We start from the raw sequence: 21,757 nt of genomic DNA, 5'->3' as shown, positions 1-21,757 counted from the left end.
ACCTGAACATTTTCAGAATTTCACTGTGGTAAACAGAGGAAAACCTGCAACACTTGAGGCTTGCTCCATTCCAAACAAAACCTCTAACCACTTCAAGAACAGATAAGAAACCACATGCAACAAGAGATATAAATTATTTTTAATTAAAAAATGAAAAATATAAATCCTTATTGAACACCTCATTTAAAAATATGCAGTTTCATTTTAAAACCTGGTAATGCTCAAAAGATGGAAGTGGACTTCACTGTATATGTAAAAATGTTCTTGAAATATCAATCGGATACATTTCTAAGTTATGTGTTGCCCTGTCGCTGAATTTTTTTCACCCAAATCCTCAAATAACTATCAAAGAAGAGTTGCATGTTTTGTTATAAGCCCCCCGCCCCCCGTTATATGAAACATGGTTCCAGAGCTGAAGGTGACCCACTCATGAAATACTGTCTCTTTGAGATGCTGGAAGTCACACGAGCACGGAGATTTCAAGACAATTAACTGATAAACAACCAGCTTTTCCCTTTTTTGCAGGTGTCAAACCAACTCAGTCCAAACTGAACACCTGTTTGGGAACTATAAAAACTGAGAAGTTCGTCCTTTTCCAACCTCCGAGGACATGGACAGGCCATAGTGAAATGAACTATTGCATGGTGTCTCATAGGTTCTGTTTAACCACTTAACACACAATTCCAAAATGCACATTTAAAATGGTTTTTGAGACAGATCTACAATGTTAAGCTTGTCTATGCTAAATAAACGTAACTACCTTATTTGCTTAGACACTTATCATCCTGATGCTAACAATATCTACACATCGTAAGGAACCCACGGACCTGGAGAGGTTCTCAATAACCGCACACGATCTGCACCTGTAGCATGAGAAAGAATCAAGTCACTGTTCATTGTCTGATGTGACTCAACACTTTACAAATCCATGTTGCCCATGCTAAGCTTAAAGGCTCTGAGAGTATGCAGAGTACAAATTTCATTTCTTAAAGAAAATATATACGTGAATATATAGGAAAAATGATTGCATAGTCACAAAAAGTATCCACAATGGCCATGTCTCCACGTGGTGGAATAATAGGGAGTATTTTATTATTGTTGTTACAGGAAAGGATTCTCAAAAGAGTTAAGTCAAGAACCAAAGGGTCTTACCACCAAAGAAATGTGTCCTTTCCTGTCTTCACATTACCTACTTTTAAAGCCACCAACCAATACGAATTTGCCAAGAGTGGCTACCTACAATCTGATGCACTTGTAAAAAGGAAGCTTCCTTGAAGGATGGAAAAAATAGCAAGATCATGATTACAGACTTGCTCCAAAACTAAAAACAAAAAACCTGATTAGGCTTCCTATGGCTGTACAATTCTATAGAAAAACCAGTCTCTAACATTTCACCTTTCAAAGTTCTAAAATACTGTCCAGTTTGGACGGATTATTTCTGTTTCCATCCAGAAACGCCTCTCCCTGTGCTAGTTAAAAGCACTGCCAATCAAAACTTACACTTTAGTCCTTTAGATGTGTGGCTAGTTATCTGGCAGGAATAAAAAAACAAAATCTGGACATTAGCAGCAAATTCCTGAGATTTAAGGGTTTGATGTTTTGTCTGCCTTTGGAAGCCTGCAGGTTAAACATGGGTGATTTTTACTTCTCAGTGAAAATGGTGGTGGCATTCATTAGCACACCCGAGCTCAAAAGACAGGGTGCTGAAAACACGCAAGAACAACAAAGCTGCCTCTAAAGTCCTACGTTTCAGACATCGCCAAGACCCTCCTATGAAACACAGTGACTTAAAACTCCAGGATGGTGTATCTCACAATACAAAACAGAAGCACATGCATACCCACACACTTTGAAGACTTCTTCAGATGATTACACATTATTCACATTTACTGTTTTTTTAAAAAAGTCACATGACGAAATGTAAACCTGAAACGACACTGAACCTCCCTGTCACATACGTGATCTGCTTTATTCTCCAAATTCTCCAAACATCTGTACAAGCTGCACTGTCACTCGCTATGCTTTGTTGAAAGGAGGATATGCCTTAGTCTTTAAACTTTCATGAATATCAGAAATCACAGGATTAACTCAAGTACACAGTCTTTTAGACTACTCGGGACTATCAATTTTTAAATGGCACAAGTCACAATGAGTAGATGAGGCTTCCCATACGCTGATGGGAGTCTATGGAATCAAAAAGAATGGAAAAGTCACCAAGTTGAAATCTGAAGTACCAAATCCATGCTGGGGAATTATCTTTCACACATCTGGCTTAGTGGGGGCCGGGGGGAGAGACAGTTTTTCAAGAATCTTGAACTTTTTCAGGACTCGAGTGTTATTTAATGTGCTGGAAACAATTTGTTAAGTGTTAAGGCCCTTAGGAAAAAAAAAAAGCGCCTCTCTTAAACATGAGTAGACAGACACTCTACTCGGAAGCTGACAAAGGCCCATGTTTTTGTAACTGCAGGCTTTGAAGGACACGGGGGGGGGGGGGAGTTACAGAGAATCACATCTGGCTGCCCATTATTGCAAATGTCAATAAATTTAAACGATTCAAATGATAAATACTCATTTAATAAAACACCCACACAATGACAAGAATGAGACTTTAATCAGTTTTAAGTGGAGTTTATAACACTAAGAGATAAAGGGCTGTTAACAAACACAGTAACAAATGGACATCTGATTGGTATGAGGCATTATCCTGTACACATCATGTTTTTGTGTATCCTCAGTGCATAGCATTTACACACAGAGCCACTGCTGCACAGCACAAGAGTATCTGAAGAGGCTGAATCAGAGTAAGGCTGTTTAACAGACTGAAATGTTGAGTATATATATTCTCTATGGAAACAGATTGAACTTGCGAACCGGCAGGGTGGAAGGCAGCTCTGCCAGACACGGCGGCGAGAGCCCCCACTCCCGAGCACAGTCCCACCCCCTCCGTCTGCATGCATGACACGTCAACAGTATGTAAAGGTACACGAGGCACTTTGTGGCGACCACAGCCATCGTTATGAACATATTGCACACATTTTCTAGAACTAAACATGTAACTTGTACCCTACTTTTTATTTTTTTAAAGCTGAAACATTTGATGCTGCCGGTAAACTCCACTTAAGTTTATAACCTGTGCCACAGCAAAGAACGGGGATGCTATGTATTCAACTGCCCTGTAATAATTATGGCAAAAAAAAAAAAAAAAAGTTCGCAAAGGAGCTACAGAGGACTTGGGATGGCACAGGGCCCAACTGTAAGCTTTCTTAAAAGTGATGCCTTCAAGTAACTTCAGACATGTAAGCGGCTGCACATCCAGAAAGTCTAAGTAAGAAAACATTCCAGAAACTCAAAGAGATTACCTACAGAATGCATTTCAGGCTAATTATGAATACTGTCATAAATAAAGTTTTAATTAGGACTCAAAAACCTTTCAGTCATAGCAATTCTTGTCAAATTCTATGGGGATGGTAACTGAAATAAAGGAGAGTAGTATGTATAATATATATTTATATATATATAATATATATATATAATGCCATTTTTCCATTTCCAATGACTACACCATAAAATGTAAGCAAGGCTTCTCAAAAACATTGAAACATTCAAAATCAAAACCCTCATTCAGACCTTCACATTCCAAAGGAAAAATAATAACAGTGCAAAAGCCCATTATAATGTCATTATTTATGACCTGGCCCTCCATGTTACATATTGTGACAACACAAATTATGTTTTAATATACCGTGCCCAAAACTGTAACAAATTAACAGTATTAATAACTATCATCAAAACACGAATAGTTGATTTTCATTTTAGTCAATAATTTTCAGCTTTTATGAAAGATAAGGTGGCATATAAATTTCAATGCTGAGATCTTAGGAATAGTTGTCTCTAACTTTATCAATTTAACTTATGAGCAGTCAATCAATTCTCTACATATCAATGTTTAAATACAAATGTGTAAATCCTAAGAGCTTTGTTAAAAATTTAAAAATTTTATTTGTTGAATGAAACTGATGAGGTATGGAAAACATGTGAACATTATTTACTAAGAATATTTTAGATGAAGTTCTGCCTAATCTATTGAACCATCAAACTCTATAAATGCTGCTCTAGTAGGTCCTATGCAATCTGTATTGTAAATTAACTAGGTCAGACCACAGCTAGTGAACAATTTCAGCACCAATAAGTTATTGAAAATGAGATTTTACACCATTAAGGAGTAAACTGGTTGGATATTCAAATGTTTCAAGGTCAGTGTATAATTTGAAAGACACCAAATTTCTGGGGGAAAAAACTTCTTTTTAAATAGTATCTTCACATTAGCTTTACAATAGTAGTTGTATTCTGCTTAGAATCATATGCAGTCTGGGCATATCAAATATACGATATTTAAGAAGTGAAATTGAAGCCCTAGTCCTAAGTCTAGCACTATGAAGAAATGATTCAACACTGCACATTAAAAAAAAAAAAAATCTATTCTTTCAATAAAAATCGATAAAAGCGTTATGTGGGACAATTTCTACTGAAAAAGTAAATGCCTCATCATTTATGCAGTGTTGAAAATTTACTGCAACTCTAATTTCCTTTTTAACACAAATAATGTCCTTTTAAATATAAACATTATATGTATTCAGTATTCAAGTAAAATTCCCTAACAGTTAATGACATTTAAAAAATGTGCAAAACTGCAAAACTCATTGTAATAGAATGTGTAAGGTCAAAAGGGCGGAACGGCTGACAGCTATTGGATTGAATAAGTGCATCATAAATCTTTGAAGGAAAAAAAACGCTTACTGTAGAATCTCAAATTGAAATTTCCTGTGCAGCATTACAAAATGTTTTATACTCAATGAGGAAAAAAAGCTTGCAGGCAGCACATGAAGCATCCACAGCAGGTGTATGATTGAAAACTAATAAAGTTAAGTGTACGTGGTTGACTGATGTCGGTACGAACAGCATCTGACTTTTCGCACTGGCCTTGATTACACGGGAGATGGAGCACTCGTTACAACTGAGAAAATGTATTTGATAGATCATTGTCGATTTTCATAATGTTTCAAGCCCATTCTTTGTTGATAGCCTCCACATTTATATGGTTAAGTCATTGTTGCTGTGTTTCTTATCTATGACCACATTATTTTTATATCCCTTCATTTGTGGATTCTTAAGAAGTTGTGGAAGGTTCATTCCTGCACCCCAATACAGATTCACTCCCTCTAGCTGCCTTTTCTAGCACCAATATGCTTTAAAAAAAAAAAAAATAAAATGCACAAAACAACAAGCAGTGACAGCGGCCAATTCCTCAAATGTCCAGATTAACAACTGTAGCATGCTAAAGAAAGGTGCGTGAAGTAGCTGGAGATGGTATATGGTCCAGAGTCCAGCAGGACAGATAGCCCTTTCTGAGCACTCCCCCATTCCCCTAACCCGAATACATGCATTAGAATGTAGCAAAACCCTTGAGAAACTCCTCTTAGCCAACTGCAAACTTATCTGTTGCCACAAGTGCAAAGGGGTAGGATGTGAACCTGTGCATCACAAAACTCTTTAGCCACTTCAGTTGGTGACAGAACACAAAATGAGAAATTCCTACGTATACACATCAGTCTGTCTCCACTTTTTATAAAACTGGAATAAAATGGGAAAGTGCCATCTTTATTTATCCTAATTGAATTTTAAATGTCCTTTTGACACAAAAAGGTATATACATGACACAGCTACACAACCTTTTTTCAACTGGACAACAAGTGTCACAACCCTGTGGATGTATAGGGTAAAACAAGATTGGTCAGGAAAAGAGAATTGTTCCTATAACTGGTAATCTGACACAATGTCCTATTGCCATTAAAAAAAAAAAAAGGTCCAATTTCAGTTTATTCAAGTTTGTTGTCATGGTGTTTTATCCCTCTTGATTAAAAAAAAAATTCAGACTTTTGTAATTTGTGTATGCTGATCTTCATCAAAAGGCTCATTCTCTGGATCAGAGTCAGTGGTGTCCGAGTACCTGTAATGATCAGGTTCGTTGTCACTAGCGTCCGGCGTCACAGAGGCTGAACTGCTAGCCTCGGGATTTGACGGCTCCTCTACCGTCTTCGTGAAGTACAGCTTCACCTGGAGAAGAAGCAGGCGGTTTAAGGGGGAAATCCAGAAATCCGACTAATCTTAAATGACTTAGTAAAGATACGTATTTTTAGCAGATTCATTTTTTTTAAAAATGCGATGACAAATAGGATCTTGAAAAGGCAGCTATCTTTTAGATGACCCTCTTCTTCGGATTTCCTAGGTTTTCTTGTTACACACTGAAAAGATACACTGGGATGTTAATATGCTAGTCTTTAGTAAGCATAAGCTGCAAGCACTAACTTAATAATTCTGCAAAAGAAATGCCCTAAGGCTGAAGTTCATTGGCCGTTTACAAAAGATATTTTCAATCACAAAATTCCACGTACAAAGAGCTGAGTTCCAAAAGAATACTGCACTTACTACCTGTCTGAGCCTCAGTGTATCTTCTGATACAAATACTACTAAACAAAAGCAAAGTACTACATTATAAAAACACTGACCAACAGTGATGGTCAGGATCCCGTTAGCCCTTAAAGGTTAAGAACATCAGACAGTGGTTTCCATTACAGGCAGTGCCGAGAGAACTGCAAACAGCTCAACGAGGCAGGTATTTCCAACTCCAAGCAGAGGAAGCTAAGGCCCAGAAGGGCAGCCAGCAGCGGACGGGAGGCTTCCATCAGATCGGCCGTGAACGCTCTTGCTCCTTCTGTTCTTTCTACAGCACCCGCCCCCCCCCGCCGTTATCCTCCTCTCGTCTTCCTCCATCAGCGGATCCCTTCGGGTCCACCTGCACGATGCCTTCTCTCCCTCCTCGGACAGCTTCTCACTGCGCCCACTGCCACCACACTAGTCCAAGCAGCCACCACCTCTCGTCTGCGTTAAACCCCAGCAGCAGCTTCTCACCTCACCTCCCAGTTCCGTTCTTACCTCCTCTCCAGGCCACATTTTAAAGACAAAATTCAGACGACATCCCTCCTGGGCTGAAAACACACCAATGTCTTCACACTCAGACTGATGTGATCTAGTCAAAACGACTGCTTATCTACTGCTCCTCAAACACGGGAGAATCATTCCTGGCTCAGGGCTTTTGTATCTGTCCTTCCCTCCTGTCCCGGATATTTGTACAGCTCATTCATTTCATTTAGGCCTCTGATTAAACGTCACCTGCTACAGAGGTCTTCTCTTAATTATCCAGCTAAAACACACACCAAGATCGTTCTCTATCCCACCTCTGCTTCATTTGTTCATAAGCACTTACCATGGTCTTTGTTTACTGATAACTGAAACAGTTTTTATGTGTAATCACAAATACATATTCTTGTAAAATTAAAACAAAAAACAATAAAACTAGAGGAAGTCACACTATAAAAGCTAACAATTAAGGAAAATGCAGACTTAGGTAAAACACAGTCAATGGAAACCCGTGGATTCTAAAAGACACTTCTAACCACTTAAAAGAAATGTAAGATCTAATGGCACTTAATATTTGATTTATTTTCACTTAAAATACATGTAGCCTCCCCCTTATTTTTAGGATTACTCACAGTATTCTTATACTTATCAGCTATGGGTAGGCCTGCTGCATATTATAAAGATGGAATGAGGCAAAACAAGTAAGAGAGGATTTTTGAAAAGAGAAAGGAAGGTATGGTGAAAGGAAGGGGGAAAATCAGGTAGAAGGAGAAACCAGAAAAGGGAAGGAAAAAAGGGCAAACTACCATTTGGAAATATTGACAAATCAGATTTTTTTTTTACCTGGAAATTTCTTATCAATGCACAGGAATAGAAATACGTACACACATCACATACAGATAAAAGTAACGACCCAAATAACTCCATAATATGAGGAAGTAGACAGGGCTTTAGATAGGGAGTAACACAAGAGAATGATCGGAGAGGGCTTCCAAGCACCAAGACCGAAGAGAAGGCTACGACACGGAAAGGTAGCCAAACGCGGGAAAGGCAAGGGAAAGGCGGAAGGTGGAGAGGTACAGGGAGAGAAAAAGAACTGGAAAGACTGGAGGCAGAAGGAGCTTAGCATTTGGAAGAACTGAAAAATGCCAGCATGGGTGAATCTCGGAGCAGGAGGAGAATGTGGCTAGAGCTCATGTAGGAGGTAAGCCTGCGCTCAATTAGGTAGGTCTGTGTGGGTCATATCAAAAAACCACAGGGTCTTTAAAAAGTATAGACAAGAGCGACACAATCACGTTTATTTTAAGACCACTCTGAGGAGCTGAGGATAAACTGGAAGGGGGCAAAAGCAGGAACAGTTAAGAACATTCCGTGTGAATCATTCCCAAATGACTGAGTTCCCTTTTACTCCTTTCTTCCCCCATTCCTACTTCATATCCCATAAACTGAATTCCCCTTCCAAACCCGTGCCCCAGATTTCACCAAACAACAACAAAGAAGCGGGGGGGTGGAGAAAAGCAGCCTTTTTTGACTCTGTGTGCATCTATGTTAGAAACTCACCTTACTGATACCGAAATATTGCTTCTACTTAATACCTAATTTAATTTAAAACTTAGTCACGCAAGTCCTTCATCAGCTATACATTTAAACACACACACACACACACACACACACACACACACACACACACACACAGAGCCACCCACTAATTCCTCAAAATGTTTTTAACTGACCTTAAAATTTGGAGAAAAGTATCGGTTGGCCTTGTCTTTATTTGCTTTGTCGAGATCATTTTTTGTTAAAGTGAGTACTAGATATTCCTTGTCATTATCTGCACGCTCTATACTGCAAATACTATCAATTTCTTGATCACATAGACTTCCATTTTCTACTTTTTCTGAGGTTTCCTCTGGTCCTGGTATGAAGAATGTGTTTACCCAAAAGTGAAACATTTTGTCCTTTAAAAAAAAAAAAAAAAAGACAAATTTTAAATTTTTTTTAGAGAAGAAAATGTATCACCTATATTCAACATTTGCCCCAAGAAGTCAATAAAATAAGCCACATGTCATTTGATAGTCTGAATAAAGACAAACATACAGACTTGTATTTGGCAAGCTGTGGGTTATCTGTTGTATCTAATTCACATACATTTATTCTTTTGTTCAAATTTTAGACCAAAACTGTAATTCCACAAGTTCTAAGATAACTTACTTTTGTTTTAAAACCTTAGGTAAAATTTTTCCTTTCTTGTCTAATATAAGCTTTAAAAAAATGTTTGACTTTGTATGTATGTGTATATGAAAATGGGTTTAATGTTCTGTTTCACCGAGTTATTCATTTCAGGGGCGCCTGGGTGGCTCAGTCGGTTAAGCATCTGCCTTCAGCTCAGGTCATGATCTCAGGGTCCTGGGATTGAGCCCCACGTCGGGCTTCCTGCTCAGCGGGGAGTCTGCTTCTCCCTCTGCAACCCCTACAGAATCCTTCTCTCTCTCTCAGATAAATAAATAAAATCTTTAAAAAAATCTATCCATTACAAAATTTACTTTAACCAAAGTTCTTGAAATGTCAGCACAACTTCCCGATGAAGCAAGGCAGATCCATTTCTACTTCAGAAGCAATACAAACTCTAAGTGGCTCCAGTTTCCTACATGACAATATGTGTGTCTGAAAATGTTCAGAATATGGGGGAAGGAAGACAAGCAATTCTGACTTTTTTGTTATAAAATGCCTATTTTTAAAAAATTACTCCTTACAAATAATACAAGGTCCTGTTAATCAAAAAACACATCAGAAGTTCATCACTTCAAACCTTTCTTGACCAACACAAGAAAATGTTCTCTCTCTCTCTTCTCTTAATGACTGGAATTTGGCCTACATGGATCACGTGACAGTGAATGATGTGCAGCTTTGTGACATCTTATCTGGTGCCTTAAATTGCCAGTAACTTTTTTATTCTAATTTACCTTCGAGTTTTGCTATTTTCCCAGGAAGACGGTAAGACCCTTAAGTATCTTACATTTAACTGTCTTTTTATCTTTTAACAGTACCTAGCAATCTCACATATAAGACTTTAAAAAAACATATTTGTTAATTTTAATTATTTTAGCAAAGCTATTTTTTGCTTACTTAGAGTCAGAAGAACATAAGCTAGTACTATTTAAATCTCCAAAAATGTGGATTCTGTATAGGTACTGATTATATTAAACCTGTTTTTGTTTAAATCACAGCAACATTTATAACAGGCAGGGAGAATCACATAAAATAGAAATATATGTAAAGTAATCCCAGATATAGATGTATTACAAATACTAATCTAATCTTCAATTTTATATGTATTAAAGTAATGTACAGATGATAACTGAAAATAAGAACTTATGCACTCCTAAAGGTATAGGGAGACAGTGATGCAGGTGCCTATTTTTAAAAGTAAAATATAAAATTTTAGGGGCACCTGGCTGGCTCCGCTGGTAGAGCGTGTGACTCTTGATCTCAGGGTCATGGATTCAAGCCCCATGTTAAAAAAATAAACAAACAAACAAATAAATGCTTTTTAAAAAAATAAATAAAACTTTACATGTACCAGTCCTATAATGAATAGAAGGGAAAAAATACTTAAACACCGGCTAACGCTCCCTGGACTACTGAAAAATTACTTTCCAAAGTTATCGAGATATATTTAACTATCATTTACACAGAATAGGTAGGAAATGCATTTCCAGTGAAAAAACCAGTTTAACATTTTGTAATTTCCCAGCTATGCGGATTCTGGATATAGGAAATTGTATTTCTTCAGATAAGTCAAGGTAGAGTTTAAAATGTTTTTAACAAATGAAACTTCCTCTTATTTTCTTTTTTTTTTTTTTTAAAGCTAAATATCAGGAAAACTAAATCAGTCCCATTACTGAGAATGTCTAAAGATTGGCAATACGTTTAATGAGGCAGTAACAACATACAAAGCTAGTATTTTTGTTCATTACTACCCCAAATTTTGCACCTTAAGTGCACTCACCTTAAATATTCATACTTAGTATTTTAGACCAAGATAGTTTAAGAATGAGCTCTTGAATTCTCTAACTATGGCTCAGTAATATGCAAACCTCACTAACTTTCAAAAGCTGCATATTTAATACATTTTTAATACATGTTTTATTACTTCTTTTGCATACTTTATCACTCTCCTAACTAAAATTCGCAATAATTCAATAAATTTGAGAAAGCTAAATATAAAATGATGTAGTCTCAGGAAACATAAACCAAAATGGGGGAAAAGTGGTCTGTGTCATTACACAAGACCATGGAACAGACCTTATTTATACATATAGATGAAGTTTTTTACAAACTCATGGCCCCTTGCTAACTTTTCCTCGGTAACTGATCATCCTGTCTAAAAGGACAGTAACTGATTTAATGGGGTATGTAATCTTTAATATTTTTTTTTAAAGATTTTATTTATTTATTTGAGAGAGAGAGAGAGAGAGAAACAGCATGAGAGGAGAGAAGGTCAGAGGGAGAAGCAGACTCGCTGCTGAGCAGGGAGCCCGATGCGGGACTCGATCCCGGGACTCCGGGATCATGACCTGAGCCAAAGGCAGTTGCTTAACCAACTGAGCCACCCAGGCGCCTTGTAATCTTTAATATTTTTATGAAATTTCTCTGCATAACCCAACTTAAAGAAAGTTCATCTCAAATTACAATGACATAAGGACTTTTCCTCTAATAAGATTTTTTACCATTATAATGGCTCATCAGTGTTACAGTAAGCAAAGCATGTGCAGATCTAACAGACAACCAGTTATAATTCATTAGATGGTCAGTCACAAAATATTATCCTGTAAGCTCTCCTTACAGAATGATTTCTGCCTAACCAAATATTTTAAGCAAAAGATCTGAGGTTACTGTTCAGAGTATGGCGATTTTGGATATTCTTCCCAATAAAAGGAAAGTGCAAACCTTTTTTAGCATCTTGTTCTGTTTGTGGAAGAACTCTACTTTGATGTCACCACACACAGGCAAAGGCTGAGGGAACTCAAAGTACATGAACTTGTCTTCCCGTCGTGTGGGTCCTGAATTGGAGGAATAGATCTTCACCTTTAGCTGGCAGACCACAAACTGAGGATCTGCATGGTTAAACACACGTTAGCATCACTTGACAGGAAATGCCTTCAAATGTCAAACAGTCAAAAACCATTTTAATAGTTAATGTTAGCAATACACACAAATTAGTGATTCTGCATCTGTAACCCAGATCTAAAACAAATCAGTATTTAAACAAAACAAAACAAAAAGGTCAAAAAGTATAATCAGTCCAACAGTAGACTTCCGGCACTACAATAACAGCAAAACTTTAACATTAAAATGTTAAAAATCAAATATAAATTAGATTTATAATTAAAATGCTAAAATAATTTTCTGGCACATCTATGAACTGCGTAAAAAGTAACTTTAAAAATAGATATTTGCTGCAGTACTTTAATGTCTCTACCACATAACAAAACCCACAAAATACAAATCATTACATGTTCACAAGATGCATAAGAATATAATCTATTTATTCCATAAACACAAGACTCAATATTTATAAAAATATTAACGATTATTTATTTATTTTACCTATAGCTCACATTTTATTTCTTAAAGGGATATAAAGCCTTCATCATGAGAAACAGGAAGAGATTTGAAATGTCTGCAAAGAAATACAACAGACTCAAGCACAAACTGCAGCAAAATCCCCCTCCCTCCAAAACACAGTCCATTTTCATTAACAAGTATTTTGGCTTTGGCCTCTATTTTAAAATAAAGGAAAGGATTATATGTTTTAGTGATTAACCTTATGAATAAGAAGTGGGTCTTGAAGGAAATATGCCAAGACAATTGAGAAATAAAATCCCAAGCTTGCAAAAAGTACATGAAAAATTTCATGTATATTTCATATATTTTTATGTATAAAATATACACATATATAAAAACAGGCATAAAATCCTCAACACTAAAAGGCATCATCCTTACAGATGCAAAAAGAAGTTTCACATTGTTTACAAATGTGACCAACAAGTGAGAAAAAGGCAAAAGGCTTATCCAAGCTAGATGCACTTTCTAGTTTAATAAACACATACTGGCTCATCTGTGCAGTATCTAAAGCAGCATCAGCATTCACATAATAAACAGTAGGTTTGATAACAGCCTGTTGGGTTTTTCTAATATGATTCTGTGAGGCATTTATCACAAGAAAAAGGGCACTCCCAAAAGGGGAAACATCACACTAACAATCTGTCAATAATTGCCGCATCCTTGACTAATGGTTCAAAGTACAGCGAGCCATTTTACAAGACTATGTGATTCTGAAAATTTCACTAGAAACTCTAGCTTGAAAAAGCAAACAAAAAGGTATGATTTCAAAGCTGTGACAAAAATCAGCCAGGATGAAAATGCCTTGTAATCTTAAGACTCCACTAGTTCAGAATCTGATAATCCTCATTTTAGAACTTTAAAAGGCATATTAACAGTATAAGCCAGATTTCAATTAAACTACATCTAAAATGTGCATCTTCAGGAATTCGAGAACTGTATAATCAATTCATAAACTAATTACAAATCAGTGTTACTTAGAATTTACCCCCAAAAACTAAGTTAAAAAGTTTTAATAAAAGTAAGTGGAAAAGATTTCCTCAAATCACTAAAGAAAATCATTTCCTTTACAATATGAACTTCCCATCTTAGATCTCTAAGACCTAACTTATCAGAAGTCCAACATCAGTACAGTTCTGCAGACTTCTGAGACACAAGTCAGGTATTTTCTCTTTGATACGACTGATATGTTCTAAAGAAATGACAAGTCAATACCCGGTCAACAAAAGCCAGGATTAAATTGTTTTGACATATGCATATTGATGTATTGTGTATGGAGAGAAAAATCACGGTGATCATCTTTTACTAACATTTTAACCCTTTTAGATGTAAAGAGTATAGGAACTTTTCCTTTATTTAGGGATATTAGGACAATAATCCAATAGGAAAACAGGTGCTGACCCAACAGCTTTGCAGAAGCTGCTTTGTCTCCCTCACTGGCCCCAACCTTCCTCCTGAACCCAAGCGCACAACTCGTCATGCCTCCGTCCTCCCACTGTTTCCCCGAGCCTTCCCATTCCCTAGCCCCACACCACATTTACACAGAGGGCTAGTTAACTATTACGTCTACTGCCTGGTGCTTCCCAAAATACCAGATCTAACTCTCACCTGAGATTCAAACCCACACTTTCAAGAACCCACTGAGGGTCTTCATGTGAACAGCTCACCTTCACCTGACCAAAACAGGTTTAAAACCAAAAACATTCATGTCTCCAAGTCTCAGTGAGATTCATTTTCCCTTCTTCCCTTTTCTGTGAATTATTGATGTGTCCAGAATCAAAATTGACAAAATATTTAGATATAAATGGCAAAGTAAAGAGCAATGATTTGATTGCCTTAGCAAAGCACATCTGGCTTACAGCAAGTCCTGTTAACTGGATTCCTTCCCACCCCTGGTTCCCCATCACCACTTCCTACACAGCCAGACTTAAAACAGAGCCTAAGCCTCTCAAACTGTCACTGATGCCACAGCATCTATCAAATCAAGTCTGCCATCCCCATTCAGGGTCCCCTGACAGTCGGCCACACATCCCACCCTACTCTGTTCCCTGGGTCCAGCTCATGTCCTACTGTTGTACTTCAAGTCAGGCCTGCAACACTTCCTTCAGTTTTAATGCCAATCTAAACAGAATGCTTTCTCCACCGTTCAAAGAAGAGCTGGACTTGCTCCATGAAACTATCTGACAACCCCCAAAACTTTTATTTTTCTGAAGACACCATTTATAATTTATACATATAACCTCCCATTCAATTATGTATTACTTATAATACAGCTTCATGACACAGTATGAAATCACAGGGCATAAATGGAGAACTAGAAAATCACTTAGTAAAGATTAAAAAGTTTTCAGTAGTCAGTAATTTTTAAAGTTTAAATACTGAAAAGAGACAAAAACAAAACAAAAATCCACCACAATGTTTAACTCTAGGCAGGCAGAGTAGAAGTGATAGAAGATTTGTTGCTAGAGAAGCCAATGTGAAAAAATTACACTAGACAGGAAGATTATTGAACTGAACGTTCTCTTTCCTTTATTATCTCCCTAATATGTTATACCTTTCTTTTGGTCCTTACACCTGATATTTATCCTACAGGAAGAGCAGGAATGTTTTCTTCCTTTTTCCTTCTCCTCTATGAATGTGTTAAGTTCCTATGTCAATCACCTCTGACAGTCCAGTGCCTTGCATTTAGAAGTTATCAAAAACTTGATTTTTTTGACGTAGAGTTGACACACAATGTGACATTAGTTTCAGGTGTACAACACAAGGATTCCACAAGTGTGTACACTGTGCTGAGCTCCCCACCAGCAGAGCCACCGCCTGTCCCCATGGAGCACTACTGCAGTGCCCGTGACCATACTCCCTGTGCTGGGCCTCTTCCCAGCACCTTTAAAAGTCGTACTGAGATGACGCCAGCATCAATGAGGTCTCTGAGAAGCCTATAACATGCTCTATTCATAAATTTGTGGCCTATGATAAAGGTGTCCAGCCCTAAGAATACAGGAAAGATATGATGAAGACATATGATGAGGACACCTAACTGAAAAAGACAAACACCACCAAGAAATTAATTTCCTCAGTATAGGTTAATTTAGGGATAGAAATTTTTTAATTACATAAATATTTTCAAGAAGCAAAACTTAAAACTAAAAACTAAAACCACTAACAAATTACAAAATCTCACTGAAATATTATTAGAGGTATTCAAAGAAATACCGTAGTGGTCTCTTATCTACAAACTATGAAACTGCACTCTGAATAAATGAAACATATTTCTTAAACATGAAAACATGACTGATCGCTGCCAAGGCAGAAACTAATGTAAAATTCTGTTACAGAAAAAAGCAGCAACAGTTTGGTCTTTTACAGGGCTGGATAATACTTCCTTCCACGCATTCTCTCTTGACTAACTGCTTTGGGTCTGAGTATTAAGTATTAAGGCTCCTCTCAGCCCAGCTAAGAACTCCACCCAAGAATGCCAGAGAAGCAGAACAGGATCAGAATGATGGAGGGAGGCTCACAGTGGTTTGTGTGAGAGAGAAATCAGTAAGAGGCAGACATCACTGACATGATCTCTATTTAGTACGTATCGAGAAAGTTTCAGATTTCAAAATATCTTCATTTTATTGACAAGCAAACATAAAGACCGGTAGATGGTGTGCCTGGGTTTACAGAGTCGAGTAATGAGAGAGCTAGAACTAGAACTTGGATCTAAATCCAGGTTGTCTCTAATACTCCACACACCTTGACTCAACCCTATTCACTCAACGTATTTCAGCTGGTCACCATGTCTTATAACTTTTTCCCTTCCTTTCTATTGTCCCTGTCACCATTACTACCACTATCTAGTCTTCCTAAGATAGGAAGGAACTGGTCCCTGCCCCCACACCAGGAAACTAATGAATCCCACTGCTACTCTATGCTGGATCTCTACTGGGATGGGTTTTTTAGTCATCTGGTCACAATTCAGGCTGCATTTGGTAGATACAGCAAAGAATGTTTCTTTCATAAATATCATTTGGCTTCTAAGACATTAAAACCCACTGCTCTTGACTTCCTTAGCCCAATGTGCTGAACAACTGAGCTACTTATTTAGTCTGGATACTTCAGAAATACATACCCCTGCATAAATTTTAAGTGTGGTAAATTTCTTTCTAGATTTTTCTGTAAACGTCTAGTTATGTTCAGAAAAGTGTTCCAATACATGGAAGGATGAGAATTTAGAGCACTTACTGCAAGTTCCGCCACTGAACATTGGAATAGTTTCAAACATCATCTTGTGAAACAACAGTGCCACTGGTCTATAATCCAGATGATTCTTTAACAGGTAGCTATAATAATACACATAGCGCCTCTGACTGGGAATAGTTACTCCCTGGTGGACAGAAAAAAAAAAAAAAAAACAAGAAAGAAAAGCCAAATTCAAAAGAAAAATTCCATTATAGTTATTTTACTAAATTGTTATGGTAACTGGGTTGTACCCACTGAAGAACATATATACATTAGAAATTTGACCTTAAATGATTAATATTTAAATCCAGCTCGACAACAGAGTAAATCAGAGCAACATCAGTACAAAGGAAAATATCAGAATAACTTTTCTCCCTTAAAATATAATTATAATACCCTCATTTATTCAATGGTCACCACAATGCTCCAACCCACGAACCCAGTAAGCAAAGGCCTCTGCATATCCAAAATAATGGTCAAAGGCATCTGCACTACACCCGTGCTCTTTACACACAGGGCTTCCTGCAAAAATTTATGGACTTTTATTGAACACACCATTCCTCAAAACCTTGGTTACTTATTTTTTTAGGCAAAAGTCTATCAGAATCAGCAGAACACATAAAGGCATAGTGCCTTTAAGAGACAGAAATAGCACCAGCAAAAAATGATGGCCTTGGACGCCCCCATAAAAACAGGAATATGTGGCTGGCATAAATGTATGCAAGAATTCTGTAACAGAGGTACTTAAGAGATGTCCCCAAGCTACATAATATCTCTTTGCGGAAGAAACCAGGGATATACATAACGTTTGAGGAAATTTCAGTATTACAAATGCTAAAAATATATATAAAATTCATGTACTATTAGAAATCTAGTGTGTGCAGCCATGCGTTCATTAATGCTGCTGAATAAATGAGGTCTGAAGTCTCCTTTCCTAGGATGTGTGTAACTTCAGGAAAATTCAAGCATTTCACTTAGAAATAGAAGGTGAGTAGTAACATGAAGACGTCTGTCAGTTAAAAGTGACTTACAGAAAGCTTAGAAGTATATTCAAGAGAAAAAAGAATTTGCAATATTTTTAAGTTATTAGTGGCATCTCAACCTCCCCATGTGTTAAACAGTCTGGGCACAAATGCTTTTCTTCCCTCTAATAGAAAGTATAAAGTATGTTAATGTGAGTTTAAAGACAGATATACAGAATGGCAGGTAAACAGGTATTCACTCTAGTATTCTCAGGTTTGTTGTTTGTTTTTTTTTTTTAAGCTTAGCATGATCTCATTACAATTAAAAAATACATAAAATGTCAAAAAATGGATAAAAGCCATTTCAAATAAGGACAAATGATTTAAGATTCTGGCTATAGTGCACAGACCACGCAATCAGAAGACTTGGATTTGAAAGCTAGACAGTCAAAACACCAACTCTAATCTGTTTCCTCAGGAAAATGAAGACAATTAATACCTACCCTGTCTTCTTCACAGGATTCTCATGAGGAGTAAACACTAAATGCAGTTACACAAAAGCATGCTAAACCTACAAAATGTTACACAAATCCTAGTTAGCAGTTTTAGAAATCCTACCCACATTTGAAGTATAATTTGGAAGAACTGGAATTTTGGTTCTGTGTACAGTATTTTCTTAAAAGAAACGGTGGTAAAATAGTATTACTGTGAAAAGCTCCTAGAAAAACTAACATTAAAAATCATTATTAATAAAAAGTGTTTAAACTTAAAATGGTGTACTGTATCACATTATTTAATGCTACTTCAATAAACAACTTTTCATATTTATCAAGATAAAAAACACAATTGCAAAGCAGGTGGGAGGAGAATAGCAGATGGACGATGGCTGGGCAGGAAGGAACCTTTTTTGAACCATGTGAATTTATGATTTAGTCTAAAAATTAAATTAAATTAAAAATTCAAAAAATTAAACCAATGGGAGTGTATAATAAGACAAAGCTGCCAAGTTATTTGTTGGGGTTTAGTGGAATGAGAGATGATTTTTTTCCTCTTTATCTTCTTGGTGTAAGTTTGTATGAATAATTAAAAGGTTTTCAAAGCTTTAATTTTTCTCAAGTAGCAAGTGATTGGTAGCACATCTATAATGCAGTTTTTTATATACTGAGTTAATCCTTACCAAAAAGGGCGAGGCAAATGTATAATGAAAGAATGTATGAATCTACTAGATGTCAATAATGGATGAATAATTTGTGTGTAAATATAAGCTGAACAAAATTACTGACATAATTCAAAGAAAAACACTGAAAAGCACAATTTAAATTTAATTAATTAATTCTTTTACTATCAAATTATGCATAATTTAGCTTCTGTGGCTTAACTTTGCAATTCCTACCTAGCAGCGCCCTCAAATACAATGCATTCAGATTCACAGAAATAACAGAGTTTGAAGTCTGAAATATGTACGGACCACCGGCATTAGTGTGTCCTTTACTCTTATCTCATCTCTCATGACCACGATGCACACTTACTCAAACTAAACTAATGGTACAATGAATCATACTGTAATCTAAATTTTGAAATAAAATGAATACAACTCCCATACTAAATTGACAATGCAATTTATAACTCTTCAAATATTTTATTTCCTGAATGCAGATACTGAAAACAATAGTTTATGTGCATGTTCTACCTACAGCATTTTGACTATAAAGACTTAATAATCTTTTTTAATACCTAAGAAATGAACATTTTAATGATCTTCAAAAATTTATTTTATAAATATGAAAAGAGGGCTGAACGTCAAAGCTCTTGGAGATTGAAAAATAACTACATTTTCAAAATTTCCATTTTTCACTTAAATTAACCAAGAACATTTAAGCTAAACTGGTCTATAACTGTCCGCCAAATTATCCACCATCTACCATTGATGACTCTTCTTTTCCACTCTAAATGCAAAGAAAATTACTTATATTCTTAACCTTTTTTCCAGAGGTAACTTTTAAAACATTCTAATCTTAGCTACACTTGGCCTTCTTCAGGCCGACTTCATGCCACATTCCTGGCCATCATTTCAAAAGGCCACCAGTACTTCTTCGATTCCCTATGTTCACAGACAAGGAGGGGGCCCGGGAAGATGTGTGGTGCTCCTCCCAAGGTCTAATGCCTTTACTCAGTCTCACCTACGACTCCCAATCTCTTTCATTCCAAACCTTAAACTGAGTGATGACTTCTGCACTCTGTTCAACCCACCTGTCTTTCTCTCCTGTCCCAGACAGACATCACCCTCAATGAATGTAGCTCTTACTTCACTGGGAACCCTGAGGTCATCCGGTGTGGGCACTCTCAAAATTCCCTTCTCCCATCTTAACATTTTTTCACTCCTGATATTTTATAAAAGTGCCTCTGCACGTTCGCCTAGGTTCCATTTTGGCAAGTGCTCTATTAATTATCCCCTCTCTGGCATTTGTCTTTCTTTTACCTGTCTCCTCCTAATAATCAGCTCAGGTAACCCTTGTCCTTGATCCAAAACAATTCAAGGACCAAAAATGCACACTCTCCCCAAATCTTGTATCTCTCTCAAATTGTCACCCTCCTTCTCTATCTAAACAAACTCTGAAAGGTAAGCTTCTGCTCCTTAGCTCATAGGAATCTGTTATCATGAGGCTGATTTCTTAATGGTCATTAGTTCTTTGGTTTTTTTTTTTTTAAAGATTTTATTTATTCATTTGACAGAGAGAGACACAGCGAGAGAGGGAACACAAGCAGGAGGGAGTGGGAGAAGCAGACTTCCTGCGGGAGCAGGGAGCCAGATGCGGGGCCCGATCCCAGGACCCTGGGATTATGACCTGAGCCAAAGGCAGACGCTTAACGACTGAGCCACCCAGGCGCCCCATGGTCATTAGTTCTTAATGGTCACTAACAGTCATTTCCTACTATTTTCTTAGTCTCATCCTGAATCATTTTTTGCTGCCATTTTGAAAATTCCCTGCCTCTATCTTAGAACACACTCTCGAAGGTTTTCTCCTACCTTTACTGGCTATCTCTTCACTTCTTTCCCTAAATGTGAGCATACCTCGGAAATCTGATCTGAGCGAGCCCCTCTTTGTCAATCCTCTCTGTTGTAGTAGTTTAATTATCAATCTTACACATTAACTCCGAAGCCTGTGTCTCTCGGTACGACTTTATCTCCAACTCCCAGTCCAGAATTTCTAATACTTGGCTGGACATTTCTACCCTGAAATTTCAGAACCACTTAAAACACAACATATGTAAAAAATGAAGCTTTCCTATTCTTGCATGGACCAAGCTGTTATTTCTATTCATGATATTCACTATTTTCCCCAGCATGAGCCCAAAACCTCTTCTAATACCATCACTGCTACTGGTTATTGAACTGTTACCATGTTCTTTGCCCTGCTCTAAGTACTTTCATTAGGTATAATTTAGTATTCATGAAGTGGGTATTATTGGTAACACCATTTTATAGATGAGGTAAGGTCACACCTCTTATAAGTAATGGAACTAAGGTTCACCCTAGTACTCCAACTCAAGAGTTTATACTCAATCACTGATGCTACATCTTCTTCCTGCTAGAGTAAAGGAAACAATCAGAGGGGGAGTAGCGATCTACCTACGGTTACAGAAGAGAGGAGTAAGGACATCCCAGCACTACAGCAAAGGCCCAGGCCACAGAGTAAAGGCAGAGATTGGTCAGCAGATCAACTACCTGGCATCTATATACAGTACGTACATACATACATACATACATACATACATACATACATAGACATACACACACACACACACACACACACACACACACACGGAAAGCACACCAGCGGTTAAGTTCATTTAGGACGCTCTTAGATTTCTACACATCTACTCAGATGCCAAAATCCAGACTTAGTGACATACCTCTCAAAATACCAGTTCTAGTTTTCTGTGGCCATTCTAGTTCAATCACC

At 37.1% G+C, this 21,757-nt stretch overlaps 1 protein-coding gene across 4 annotated transcripts in view; it reads right to left on the bottom strand.

Annotated features, from left to right (window-relative positions):
- Positions 1 to 2,592: 2,592 nt before the first annotated feature.
- PTEN (phosphatase and tensin homolog) overlaps positions 2,593 to 21,757 on the bottom strand; it is an 89,567-nt gene continuing 70,402 nt past the window's right edge. For 2 of the 4 annotated variants that reach the window (XM_073878970.1, XM_025850914.2), the window contains 4 exons: positions 16,834 to 16,975; positions 11,929 to 12,095; positions 8,712 to 8,936; positions 2,593 to 6,114 (listed from right to left, as the gene is read on the bottom strand). In XM_073878970.1, coding sequence (XP_073735071.1) covers positions 5,929 to 6,114; positions 8,712 to 8,936; positions 11,929 to 12,095; positions 16,834 to 16,975 — 720 coding nt within the window. In that variant the 3' untranslated portion in view covers positions 2,593 to 5,928. Of the gene's footprint in view, positions 6,115 to 8,711; positions 8,937 to 11,927; positions 12,096 to 16,833; positions 16,976 to 21,757 lie in introns of those variants that run through there. The other 2 variants (XM_073878972.1, XR_012374292.1) reach the window with 2 other exon arrangements.

Source organism: Callorhinus ursinus, unplaced genomic scaffold (assembly GCF_003265705.2).
Source record: "Callorhinus ursinus isolate GAN/ISIS: 27379988/994484 unplaced genomic scaffold, GSC_fseal_2.0 scaffold32, whole genome shotgun sequence".
Taxonomy (NCBI): domain Eukaryota; kingdom Metazoa; phylum Chordata; class Mammalia; order Carnivora; family Otariidae; genus Callorhinus; species Callorhinus ursinus.
Note: the sequence above shows the minus strand (reverse complement) of the source record. Positions and strands in the feature narration are given on the sequence as shown.